The sequence below is a fragment of the Hirundo rustica genome, chromosome 1 (assembly GCF_015227805.2).
Source record: "Hirundo rustica isolate bHirRus1 chromosome 1, bHirRus1.pri.v3, whole genome shotgun sequence".
Lineage (NCBI taxonomy): Eukaryota > Metazoa > Chordata > Aves > Passeriformes > Hirundinidae > Hirundo > Hirundo rustica.
The window spans coordinates 78,706,309-78,718,820 of record NC_053450.1 but is presented as its reverse complement, the minus strand read 5'-3'; the positions used below and the strand labels follow the sequence as shown (position 1 = coordinate 78,718,820).

The following is a 12,512-nucleotide window of genomic DNA, read 5'->3' as shown; positions in this document are numbered from 1 at the left end:
TGTCCAGGTTGGCAGTGATGATATTGATAAGAAGGTGCCAGGGTAATTAAAAAGGACTTCAAGGCTCTGGGTCGATTGTTGATGGGACAGGAGTGCAGGCAGTGTTCTGCTCAGTTCCTTCAGTAGCAGAGATGAATGATGAAAGGAACAGGAAAACCCGTGTTATAAATAAGTGGTTTAAGGGCTGGTGCCATTAGCACAGTTTTGAGGGTTTTTTTTATCATGGCACAACTTTTACAACGCCAGGCCTTCTAGACTCAGATGGGCTCCATCCATCTAACAAGGGCAAAAGGATTCTAGCCCATGAGTTGGCAAGGCTGATTGCGAGGCCTTTAAACTAGTTTTGAAGGGGGAAGGGAATGAAACCAGGCTCTCCAGAGATGAGCCTAGGATTGGTTAAGTCAGAGTCGAGGGTGCAATCAGCCCAGCTGAAGTGCATGTACATTAATGTACCCAGCATGGGCCACAAAAAAGAGGAGCTGGAAGCCATGGTACAGAGGAAAGCTACGACACAGCAGCCATCTCAGAGACATGGTGGGATGACTCACTTGACCAGAGTGCTGCAATAGACAGTCACAAGCTTTTTGAAGGGATGAGTGAAGAAGCAAAGGTGGTGGGGTGGCTCTGTACATTGACAGGATAGAATGTTAGGTCAGCATGAATGAGGTTGAGTGCCTGTGGGTAAGGATCAGGGGGAAGGCCAACAAGGCAGACATCGTGGTGGGAGGCTGTTACAGACCACCCAACCAAGATGAAGAGGTGGATTTATTATTCTATAGCAGCTGGAGGGTGTTTCAAATCACCAGCCAAGGGTGGGGCTCCACTAGCCCTTCTGCTTACAGACAGAGCGGGATTGGTGGGAGATGTAGTGGTCAGAGACCACCTGGAGTACAGTGATCATAAAATAACAGAGTTTTCAATGTCTGGTGAAACAAAGAGGACCATCAACAAAACTTCTACACTGGACTTCTGGAAGGCAAACTTGCATCCTGTCCAGTATGCTGATCAGAGAGTACCTGGGGAAACAGCCTTCAAAAACAAAGGGGTCCAGGAAGGATAGACATATTTAAAGAAAGAAATCTTGAAGGTGCCAGAGCAGGCTATCCCTATGTGTCAAAAGATGAGCTAGCAGGATAAACAGCTGACCTGTCTGGGCAGGGAGCTTTTGAAGAAAGTAAGGAGAAAAAAGAGGGTATATCATCTTTGGAAAAGTGGTCAGGCAACTCAGGAAATGTTTAAGGACATCTTTAGAGCATGCAGAAAGAGAATTAGAGAGGTGAAAGAAAAAATAAAATTGACAAAACCACTTCTATATCCAGATACTTCAGAGTTGGTCATTGTATTTAGTCTTTCCAGGAACAAGATAGGGCACAATCTGAACAAAGGAACTTTTACAATAGTAGAACTTTGATCAATGTTAGCTAATGTAAATGATAGATCTCTGACACTGAATATGGGGGAAAAACTGTAATCCTAATCCCTTCCTAATCTTCATCATAGTGAGAGGAGACAGTGAGAGAATGTGAATATCAGGAAATACCAGCTTTGTTTTATGCAGGAGTATGGAAAGAAGATAAACTAAACATACAGGGCCTTCAGCAAAGTATGCCTTTATACTGACCCTACACTTTATCTTTCACAAAATTTTTCTCAGGAAAAAGATCCCTTTCACAAAACTTTAAATCATCCAAGTGTTTTAAGACATTTTGAAATAATCTAAAAATCCATCCACTTAGGTTTTTGCTCTATCCCCCATTAAAAAAGTGCAATACGGATTCTTGAAGATATTGTTCACTCTGTTATCTTTTTATAGCTTCACACTTGTAGTAATAAAATTGTGTTTTCATAGGTTGCAGTTTTCAGATTATAGAAGTGCTGGACACTCACAATTCTATAGACATCTATCAAAATATATACTACCTGTGCAGTACAAGCCTACAGTAGCACTATTCATTTGCCTGCAGAGAAGCAATTTTACATTGCAAGACGTTCAAAACACTGACTTGACTTTGTGGGATTATACAAATATTTAAGTACGTATTGAAGTCTTTTTTAAAGTGAAAGTGGGTGAATGAATAAGACCAACACATTCAATTAAGAATTATAAATAATAAACAGCAAAAGCCTCTAATAAAAAGTTTAAAAGCAGGTTTGTGCTTTCTTCTCTATTATAGCATATTGTGGTGCTGTAAGTGCTTCAGTAATTCAGTGCTGAGCCATTTCCAAATGATTTATAAAATTTGCTTTTATTTTCCCTGAAAATTTTCTTGCAGCCAGAAACTGTCCATTATTGCACAAATGCTTTTTTGTTCTGTTGTTATGCAGAAAAACATTGAGACATTTCTATATCAAAAATGATAAAAAACCAAAGCCTCCCTGGACTACCTTTATTTTTGGTGGAAAATATATTTGATGAGAAAAATATTGCACAGACTAAACTGTTCCTTTTAGCACACTGTTGACGGATGCAGAAGGCCATTCTCTGTCTCAGGGATGCTAAATGGGTAAGAACAGCTACAGATGGACAAGTTACAGATCTTAGTCGCTTTTTTGTTGTTGTTGCTCTATGATCCTATGTGTCTGATTACTACTACCCTTGTGATAATTACATATATTAAAAATGAAACAGCTTTTCTTATATTCTGCTAAATAAATCATCCAAATGCCATATAGCACCACTGTGTGGTTAGTACTGTAATATTTTTGTCTTTCAAAATAAAAAATAAAGGAAAATAGTATCCCTAAAAAAAGGGGGAAACATGGCTTAAGGGTAGCGCTGTACACAGTTCTCTGTAAGAGTCAGAAATATTACTGTGTTAGGAATATAATTCCCTACCTTGTCTAGTATTGTTTAATACAGTGTTTATTGCATTTGGCATTTAGTTGGTACCGTCTATGGTACCTGAAATCTTCAGCAAACTACAGTGGGTGTAAGCTATAAGAAACATGGTGACAGAAGGGGCCATCTCCTTCATGCCGGAGCCTAGTGGCCTGAGATGGGTCAGTTCCAGGCAAAGGGCTGATTTTGAAATTTGTAATGATGAGGCACAACAGTAAAGGAAAACAGAAGGTTCCAACCTTCTCTGAAAAGTTGTCACGAAATTTAATAAACCAAGGATGAGTGTATACAATAAGCCCATTTTGTGCAGAAGCCTTTTAATTGGCTCAGCATGTGCTAATCCAGAAACTGAATAGGATTCAGGCACTGAACTTGTTCTGCCTGTAGACATCACTTTATTAATTTGTGCAGTGTTTCATTAAAACCTTGGGAAACAACTGTTTCTAGGCTTCACCTAGAAGCCTTGTTATGATCCTACACTCCTCCACAACACTGAGTGAACTTCTCCACATGGTTCACTGGAAGATCAGGGGATAACCACATCTTGTTTTTTGTAAATTGTGCACCATTACTAAAACTAACTGATCAGATGACAAAGCAGTGGCCATGAAACCCCAGCATGTCACAGCATTGCACAATGAGAAATAGTAACTTTAGTGATGGTAAAATAGAAGAAATTGGGGGACAATGAAGAGAACCAGAAGGTACAGGAAAGTATTAGGAGTATGTGCTTCCTTTTAACCTCAGGAGACACTTTTTAGAAGCCTCTAAGTGCAGTTAGCAAGTAGCACTTTGAATGCTGGCTAAGCTCAGTTGTGTTGCCCATGGGACAGCCCATGTTTGTAGCTCTGGGATGTTGCTGTAATGTAAGAGCAGCTTGGGAGCACCTGTACCACTCAAGAGTGAGCATAAGGCAGGCTCCTGATGTCCTTCAGTGAGAACCGCATTAAATCTACTCCTTGCTTTCCTGCCAAAACTCTACAGATTGCTCATCACACCCCACCTCACCCATTCTTTCTCCAAAGGCAGAGAATTTCCTCTGCAAGCGTGAGCACATGCACTGTCTGCCTGTGATCATAACTCATGAGTTTGTGGGAGTGGAAATAGTGGTTGTGCATTTTGAGGAGGAAGAGCAGGCAATATTAAGTCCTTCAGTATAGGCAGAAAGTGATGAGCTGTGTGCAGATACAATCACAAAGAACAAGAAAGAGGAGATTTTCAGTCTTTGTAGTTAGTGGATAGAGCTATTTGGTTTGGTTTTCCCTGGAACAGGGAAAGACATCTTCAGAATGGGTGAGATGCTTCAGAGCAGCAAACAACTGAACCCTGATACTGGTCAGTTACTTCCCTTCTCCAGATACAAACCAGACACATATTTTGCCCACTTCCCATCAAATCTTGAAAAATTCACTACAGATCTCATTTTTACTGTGCATTCTCAACTCTAAATAATGAATTCTCTTGGTTGATCAATATCTTACTTTGCTAAACCTGCTCTGTAATACCACTTATTTCCTTATGCTATTTAGAATCTAATGCAGAAGTCCGGTTACTGAAACTTAACTGTGCATACAGAAACTGTGTCAGTGCACAGCAAATTGTCTCATGTCAGTATTTCACAAAATGCATAGGTGCTCAACCCATCTGAAGGGGAAAGTTTTTCCATTTTTTGAGACCAGCACATGTGACCCAGAGCTATTCTGCAATTGCACAATGCTTGTATGAAGTCAGGTCTGAGTTATTATGCACTTCATGTCAACCGTGTCCTACTATCCATAACTATCCATATGTCCTGGGGCTTAGAATCTCATCCCAGAATATAGCTTTTCCATCACTGTAGGTGAAAGCCTCTATCAGAAACAATACTCTTGTATTTCTTATGTGTGGATAAAAAGCAGAAATTTCTGGAGTTTCCAGTCCCACCTCTTTGTGGAGCAGAACAAACTGACAGGGTAATTCTTTCTCCACCCTTGTTGTGCTCATCGTTAGAATTCATTATATCTTTCAGACCTTTTTTTTTTTTTTTTTTTTTTTCTTTCAATTCTTTAATTCCTTCTCTCTCTTTCCCACTATCTAATATTAAATTTTAGATATAGATGCATCTATATAGCACCATTTCTTAACTTCTGCCTTGAATGTGGAAAACAGTAATATGTAAAAATATGTTTATTTTTAATACAGAGTTTAATACAGAGTAGACAGTTTTTGTGCTGTCCTAGTCACACTAAATAAGTCCATTCATGGTACTTAAAGAGTTGCAAGGTAAAGTGATTTGTCAGTATGTATTTGATTTGGGGATTTGTAGAATGGCTTTGCTGAGCACAGGTGTGTATGTGCTGATAGCACTTTACTAGGCAGCTATATAGAGCAGCCTGTAACCTCAACATAGGGAAAAGCAGATGAGGACAAGTTGAGGGGCCCAAATACATCTGTTCTGTCAGTGGTACTTAGAATATCAATTACAAATACTCCAGTTATTGAATAGTTCACAGTTAATAAAGCATCACCCTGATATTAACAAAAATGTTTTTTACTGCGCAAAAAAAAAAAAAAAAAATCTACAAAATAAAACCATATTCGAATTTATCTTCTGCACGTAATTACTTTTAGAGAAAGAATAAGTATACTTCTTGCTTATTAAAAAAATCCATTAATTCATTTTATTAAAATCTAATTAATTGAAAGACATTTAAAGAGCCTTATAGGGCTAGTTTGGGGGTTTTTTTTACAATTCGGACATTCTACTGTGTTCGTATCATTAGCAGCATTCCAGATTTTAAATGAAAATGGGACTGAGCACCCTCAGACAGTTATTATGTAACAGCAAAACACAGTGGTGTTTTTTTGCTGTTGTTATTTGTTGCTTGGTTTGGGTTATTTGTTTGTTTTGTTTTAATACAGGTAAAATATCACGTGGACCATATGACTCAACTGTATATATGACTCATATATATCTATATGACTCAACTGTTCAAATATAGGAAAAACAGAACTCATCAGGAGATTGTAGCATGCAATCTGAATACACACAAGACGATAAAACCATGCTCTTGATACATTATATATGTTGTACAAATTCTTTTTGTCTTTGAAATTAAGTCCTAGGTTTACCATTTGCAACATTTCCCAACTCTCCATACATTTAAGTTGCTGTTTAGCCTCACTTAGGCTAAAGGCTAATTTTTGCACGTTTGTGGGAGTCTGTCACTGACTTCTTTCTGTCATGATGGCTCATCACTTTCAGCCTGTCTCTTCTTATTTTGACTGCCATCTGTGCTTTGCACTGGCCACATAACCTCTGACTATATTTATCATCAGACTCATAGAATTCCAGAGACGATTAGTTGCTCAGAGGTTAAAGTGAAAAAACTCTCTTCTTGGGATCTATTTAAAAATATACTTTAGTATTTCCCCATAATGCTGGAGGTTCGGGAAGTAATGCAGCCACTTTGTCTGCTTCTTGTGTACCTGTGCAGTGAAATATGCCAGCCTGAACATACCAATGGACAGAACTCTTTGAAATCTTATTGCTTTCTGTTCCCCTTGCATCAGGAAATGTTGTGACTGGGCACTGGCCATGCCCTATGATCTGGTATAAGTGGCTTGAAGAGTAATTTGGTGAAAGACAGCCTACAAAAATTGCATTAATTTTGGCTCTTTCCATTATACAACTCTTTGCAAATATACTGATGTATTACAGGAGCTAATCTGAAAAGTTTTAATATGATTTTGGTGGTATGAAAGATACATACAAGATATTACCCAGAACTACTACTATGTGGGAACTTAGATTTCTTGCTTTCTCTGTCTTAATAATTTCTCTCTAGCTTAACCTGTGACTTTTTCTTCTCAAGACTAAGTCCTTAAACTTCAGATTTCTCCTCTTGTTACATTTTTTAAAAGTGTGTTAAAAATATATATAAATATTGGGAGAAGATGTTTTGGTGGGTTTTTTTGTTTGTTTGTTTTTGGGTTTTTTTTGTGTGTGTTTTTTGTTGTTTTTGTTTGTTTGTTTGTGGGGGTGTTTTTGTTTTATTTTGTTTTGTTTTGTTTTTCTTTTGGGTACAATTGTTTTGGCAATGAATAACACGTGTGCATGAGTAGTATAGAAAATAAAAATACAATGTGGCAGCAATTTATATAATGGACCAATGTGTCTATTTTTAGTGAAAGCAATGTCTTAGGGTTTCACCACTGGGGCATGAGATCTACCAGACTTAATTTTGTCTGTTTCTTCTCAGGCTTAGTTTCTTCTTTCTGTCAATCCAGACACAAAGGTGCAGCACATGCTGGCTTTTCTGGTTAATTTTATCTGTAGGTGGATGGTTGTGTTTGGTAGTTAATTACTTTCAAGTCTGATTATTTATATGGCAATGATATTTACATGGCTAATTTTAAGTCCCCAGCTCAAAAAAAGACTGAGCATCTAGTCTACTAAAATTATGAAGTCTTTCATGAGAATTTATAATTATGGTAGCTGTTCAGCTAATGTAAGTCAAGGTTACTCAATTGATTTTAATGGTCATCTTGCCAATTATGTCCTGTTGTGATAAAAACAGGAAACTGAATAATTTAAATCTATCCTGGCTGTGACAACTGACTGAAAACATTGGGGAAAAAATAACAGACATTGAAATATTCTTCTTCATACCCATGTAAACCTGCTCTTTTTTCCAGATAACATAATTGTTTCCCGTTAGCAAATTTCCAGCTTAAGAATTATAGACAGAAACCACTAGGTGCCAGTGTTACCCAGACTTCAGGAAAAGGCTTTGTTAGAAACATTAAAAAACAGCATGAAAGCCAATGCAGATAAACCCTTTAAATGAAAATAAAGCTTCTGCATCTTTTCAACTAAATGAAACTGCATTAAGGGTTTTGAGATTATTACTTTTCTAGAAGTAAAGGCACTAAATTGATATGCGATGACAGAAACACACATCAAAACAACCTGATTGCAGGATACATTCCATCAAAACCCCACATAAGTACACAAAAGCTGCTGTGTCATCTTCAAGATCTTATGAATTACACCTAGGATCATAATACAGAGCCAAAGCCTGCATTTTGCAAAGTACATGCAGCTCAATATGGCATGAGTAGCAGTTCACTGCTAAGATTGACATTTTACAGGAAAACCTTGTTTCAGATCAAGTTAGAATTCACATTCCAAGTCATACCTGAAGTTTAGTTTGACTCATTGGTATATATCAGTTTTCATTTGGGCTCGTCTTCATCACTGTCATGGTCTTCTGAAAGCTTTTCCTGCTAAAAAAAATGAAAAGAAAAAAAAAAAATCTATTTAAGGAGCTGGATCAGCTAGAGGCAGCTGATTGCCCGGGCATGGGAGTTGCAAATGCAAATCTCTGACTAACCTGCACTCAGCTCATTTGCAAGAGATGAATCTCACTCATTTAACTTCAGACATCTACAGTGTAACTGTTTACATCCATGCCAGTCATCCTGGTGGTTTTTTTTGGTTTTTTTTTGTTTTTTGTTTTTTTTTTTTTTTTTTTTTTTATGTAGAGAAGCAGTAATTTCCTGACTGATTCATCTGGTCTGTTTCAGAAACCACCTTAGCATAAGATGAACTGCAAAACAAACTAAAATGATTGATTAGCTCAGAAGATGAATTTTGCACTAAATGCATCTTATGTTTTGTCAAATTAATCCAGCCACAGTGATTTTGCAATATCTAATTTTTAGTCAAATCTAATGTATTGTTTTTGTTCTTTCTATAGCCATTAGACTTTGAAACGAAGAAGGCATACACCTTTAAGGTGGAGGCCTCCAATCTCCATCTTGACCATCGATTTCACTCAGTGGGTCCATTCAAAGATACTGCCACTGTGAAGATAAATGTGTTGGACATGGATGAACCTCCAGTGTTCAGCAAGCCCATGTACACGATGGAAGTCTATGAGGATACACCGGTGGGAACCATTATAGGTGCAGTGACAGCACAAGACCTTGATGCTGGCAGCAGCTCAGTTAGGTAAGAAAGCTTTTCCTCCTTCAATAACTCTCTGACAACCCAAAGTGGTGCTGATAGTTGGATGCACTGGCAAAGAACTTAGTATGAAGATATAAAATATACTAAGTCTGTCACTGTAAAACATAACAGATGCTCTAAAGAAATATTGGAAGGAGATGCTCGTTTGGGTGAATTATCTGGAAAAATACATTAAGTGCTCACAGCCTCTTATCATACTGATCATGTAAGTTATCACACACTGACATGACTTCAGAGATGGCTTATTAAGACTAACGAATAGCGTGGTGTCTGGGTGTCACAACCCACTGGTAGAGGACGTGATATTTGATATAAATTCTCCTCCAAGCTGAACAAAAACACGTCAGGGAACTCTGAGGCTTTAATTGTACAACCACCATAACTCTGACTCACAAGGTGTTGGCTAAGAAGCCCTCAAATCTTACAATGTACTTCCACAAGAGTGGCAGCCCTTAATTTTGTAAAGTGCACTTCAATAAGTTCTCAACTCCCACAACAAGATCCTCAAAATGTGCTGGCTCACAAGCCATAACACATCTGCAGAGAGAGTGAAGGTGCCCAATCCATGACTTTTACAGTTAACCTGGTGCACACCTCTTCCCTAAAGTAGATTTTTCACACTGCTTTTTTAGCACATGCACAGCTAGCTCTTCTCCAGGAAATAAGTTGGGAGGTGGAAGCTGAGAATGAGTCTCAAGGTGGAGCAGAAAGTTGGCTGAGAACAGCCCAGCCCCACCTCTGCAGGATCCTCTCCTCTGATCACACCTTTCCTGTAGCAATGCTCAGAAAGTTTGAGACAAAATGTGCTTAGGTCTGGTTCTCTACTCTGGGACTTCAATAAAAATATCTCCAAAGAACAGTAGTGAAAAAGAAGGTTTTACATGCTGTGACTGTTTGAATTAGACCTCAGTGGGTGATAGCACTGCACCTTTCACAAGAACCACTTAATCCCTACATCTGGCAAAGAACAAATGCTCTGACAAGTAATCATCACATGTGTCTTGGGTGAGGCACTGGGAACATGATTGCTGACCAACATGCCTGTGTTCAGCACAAGGAAACTCCTGCCAGGCAAATTTGTCATCTATTGCCATAGCTTATGAAATAAAAAGGAGGGGGAATCTGGTATGCAAATGTAATGCATTGATTTTGACAACCTATTTACAGCCACATTAGAAAGATTAAAGTGAACCAGAGTCATGTACAAATAAGAAAGCTCCTTAAAGCTTAGATGTGGTCTAAGATACAGGCAGTCATTAACACATACTTCCAGTACCAGGTTGTGCTGGGCCTACCTGATATCAGGAGACATTTTTATACCCAGGTTTTCATAAGAAATATTGAAGACATAATGCATGTCATCAATCTTTAAATATTAATGTTTATCAAATGGGACTACAACAGAATAGAAAAATATCACTAGTGTCTACCAAGTGCATGCACATTCATGAATATTTGATTAAAAAATGAATTTGGACTTTTTAAATCCATATTTATTAATTACGTGTATTTTGGCTCAATACTTATATTCTCGAAATATACAATAAACATGATAGTTGTAATCATATGCAAAAATATAACATACTACAGTGACTTTGTTAAGCAACAGTTTAGCTCCTGCTTTGTCAATTCACTGTTAATTTTTGTCTAAAACTATTACTACTGCTGCTTTTTTAATAGAATCTTCATTTATTTTAAATATAGAAATTTATTTGTTCATGAGTTTGTGACACATTCCTTCTCTGAAAAAGGATCAAAACCTTCACTAACAAAGACTGAAGTCTGAACCTTTTTCCCTGGTGGTAGCCTATGAAAATAGCCCCAGTGAAGTCAGTATTCTGTTGAAAATCATACTCTCTTGCAACCAGATAGAAAGCCTTTAATCACACTGTTGAGCAGTTTTTCATATGACAGTGGAATTATTTGGATGTATAAACAATCTTCAGTAAGAGGTTTTTTGTTTCACAAATGCTCCTAGGAGACCCAAGTGGTTTTTACTGATTCTGTATTTACAACTACACAAGAAAAAAAAATCTCTTGAAGGTTTATCCACGTACTGTGTTCACTGGAATATTGAATCCTAAGCCATTTTATAATGTCCACATCTACGTTTCTTAACCCTGAAATCACTACTTGAGTGTCCAAATGCCCATCTACAGTTAATACCCTTACATTTTAGTGTCACTGCTCTTCTTGCTGACCCCCTACACCAATAAACTGTGTAAGTCCTCCCAGAGTCACAATTATGAGTTGATTTGACTGGTTCATGCCCACAGAAAAACATGAACTATGTCTCAGAATGTTCCGGTGTTCTTCAGTGACATGACTTTTGGGCAGGTGTGGGCCTACGTGACTTACGTTTAGCGTCATATTTTCTACCTGTGCAGCGATGTCCTGCCCCAGTACAGCAGCTCAGATGGATTTGCCCTTATGTTGCCAGTTAGTCTTCTTCCATTGCTGCAGCCACCACCACAGGACGTTAGCCACCACCCAGGGCCACTTTTCTTATTCAGCCATCTCTAGGGCTAGTTGGATGGCTTTTACTTTTGCAAAGAGACTTGACTCTCCTCCTTCAGCAGTCATTTGTGTAGGACTCCACACAGCAGCTTTCCACCTCCAATCATTTCCTACCATGCAGAAAGATCCATCAGTAAATAGAGCATGGCTGCTTTTGTTTTGGGACTAATTGCACATGATAGTGCTTCTCAGGCACTTTGAGCCTCCTTCCTCCATATGGCCATTGTGCAAAGGGCATCCTCTGGATCTTCAAGGACTGTCTTGGGGTGATTTTATGATGATGCTTTATTTCATAATCATCTGCTTATGCCCAGAAGCACTTGTTTTCTTTTTTTTTTCTTTTTTTTTTTTTTTTTTTCCCCATTGAACTGTTTCAGCTTTTGTTCTTATTTTATCTTTTGACTTTTGTTTTGTCTCTTATGGGGAGCTGGTGGAGAAGCCGCCCCAAACTTGAGACCTCAAAGAAGCTGAACCAACATGAGAAAGGACACTAAAACCCATCAGCTTCTCCTGCTGATGAGGAGACTAATGTCAGAAAGATTCCCGTCTATTATGCCCCAGTGGCTACGCTGACTCTGGTTCCTCCCCTCTCCTGAGACAAAGAAGCCTCCATCTTTGCCTCATGGCTATGTCATCTGGTGGGGGAGCTGGAGTTAAGCTTTTAAAATTTCAATATCTAATATTTATTCAATCCTCTTCTGTGCCTTGCAGGCACCCTTTTGGTTTTTTATTTGTTAATAAACAGTTTGGGATTTTTTTTTCAATTTCACCCACTAGGATTCATTTCCCTCATTAGGAAAAAGGATTATCAAAGCCCTTCTCTTTAGAGGAAATGCTCATTCCAGGGTATTTTCTCCTAAAATTTGTCCCTAAACGTAGACAGGGGCATTGACTTTTTTCTTTACTACAGACCACTTCCAGAGCTTCTAATTATCTCAGGTACTGGGTACGTTAATCTGCAGTGATCCACTTGCCTGGGGAATTCACAAGATCTTCCTTAAATGGATATTGTACCCTCATGCTTTAGAGAGGCCATCTCCAGAGACTGCAAATTGCTCTTTCTTTTTCAATTCCTCCTTCAATTTCCCAATCTCTAGCAAGGGATTTCAGCTACTGTGGCTTCATGACCTTCTAATTGATGAC

The 12,512-nt window shown here is 38.3% G+C and overlaps 1 protein-coding gene across 11 annotated transcripts in view; it reads left to right on the top strand.

Moving 5' to 3' along the window:
* LOC120758783 (cadherin-12) overlaps positions 1 to 12,512 on the top strand; it is a 578,611-nt gene that overhangs the window by 530,585 nt on the left and 35,514 nt on the right. For all 11 annotated transcript variants that reach the window (XM_058421638.1, XM_040077434.2, XM_040077424.2 and 8 more), the window contains one exon: positions 8,581 to 8,834. In XM_058421638.1, coding sequence (XP_058277621.1) covers positions 8,581 to 8,834 — 254 coding nt within the window. The remainder of the gene's footprint in view (positions 1 to 8,580; positions 8,835 to 12,512) is intronic.